The 1,199-nt window shown below is 63.1% G+C and overlaps 1 protein-coding gene across 1 annotated transcript; it reads right to left on the bottom strand.

Moving 5' to 3' along the window:
• Positions 1 to 46: 46 nt before the first annotated feature.
• Positions 47 to 1,018, bottom strand: LOC104546686 (chromosome unknown open reading frame, human C1orf85; the record flags this gene model as incomplete). Its single annotated transcript, XM_010192123.1, has 3 exons — positions 47 to 328; positions 465 to 683; positions 836 to 1,018. Coding segments are annotated over 3 exons (684 nt in total), but the record flags the coding sequence as incomplete, so codon positions are not given.
• Positions 1,019 to 1,199: the final 181 nt, after the last annotated feature.

Raw genomic sequence — 1,199 nt, 5'->3', positions numbered from 1 at the left:
TGTCCTCTGCAAACTGACTGAGGGAGCACTCAGGGAAGGACCCCACTCACCAACTAAGGTAGTGTTTCTGCTGGTAAACCTCTCCATCCTCACCCCCAAAGGAGATGTTGATGGCGCTGATGCTGTAGGCGCTGCCCAGACCCTCCCCAAAGTAGGCACGGACGATGCTGGATGCAGGCAGGGTCCAGTTGGCTGCTTGGAGGCCCCGCGAGCGGCACCGGATGCTGTCCTCGGGCCTGGGGCTCTGGGAGCCGTACGCTGTCGCCTTCCACTGCAGGAAGCTGAGCACGGAGCTGTCGTTTTGGGATTCGGCTGCCAGGGAGAGCGTCTGGGGGGAGGGAGAGCAACGGGGGGGGGTGTGAAGGCAGGAAAGGGTCTTCATGCTGGGGGGGGGGGGAAGGGGGGGGGCATAGTGGGGAGCAGCAGATCCCCCCAGCCCTCACTCCTGCAGCAGAGGAGCTCACCTCGAAGATGGTGGGGGTGTACTCGTCGTCGATGGAGCGCATCGAGCGCAGCCTCCGCGCCGCCCCCGTCTCCTCCACCGTGGCCACCTCCAACGCGAAGCGGGAGCCGTTGCCCCGTGGAGCCACCCCGGCCAGGACAAACTCCACTTTGGAGCTGTTGGCCGTGTGCAGGAGGCTGGGCAGGGCCTCGTCACGGCCACCGGCCTCGTAGGCTGTCACCTGCAGGGGACACAGGGACAGCGTCATCGCTGGTTGGGATACCACGGAGCACAGTTCCCTCTCTAGAAGGTGTTTTGGACTCAGTATTCCCTGTGCTCGCCCTGCAGCATCCCAGAGCAGGGTGTCACCCCCTCGCTGCCCCGTGGCCTTACCCGAAACGCCAGCCTGCCGCTGGAGAAGCTGCCAGCGGGGTCGGTGGCTGGGACGCCCGTGAGCTCGGCCGTCAGGGCTGTGTGGTTGAGGGTCCCATTGAGGCTGTCCCAGGAGAAGTCGGAGAGGTTGTACACGGGGTAGAAGAGCTCTTCCAGTGCCTTGGCCTCGCTGTACTCAAACACCTGAGGAAGAGGAAGGGGAGAGGGGCCAGGAGTCACAAGCCATGGACACCACCACTGGTGTTCCCCAGGGCTCGGTTTTGGGGCCAGTCCTGTTGAACATCTTGATCAATGATCTGGATGAGGGGATTGAGTGCTCCCTCAGTCAGTTCAACAGATGACACTGAGTTGGTGGCAGTGTTGA

The sequence above is a fragment of the Mesitornis unicolor genome, unplaced genomic scaffold (assembly GCF_000695765.1).
Source record: "Mesitornis unicolor isolate BGI_N332 unplaced genomic scaffold, ASM69576v1 scaffold46389, whole genome shotgun sequence".
In the NCBI taxonomy this organism is placed as follows: Eukaryota; Metazoa; Chordata; class Aves; order Mesitornithiformes; family Mesitornithidae; genus Mesitornis; species Mesitornis unicolor.
The sequence above is the reverse complement of the archived record's forward strand: the minus strand, read 5'-3'. Positions and strand labels throughout refer to the sequence as shown.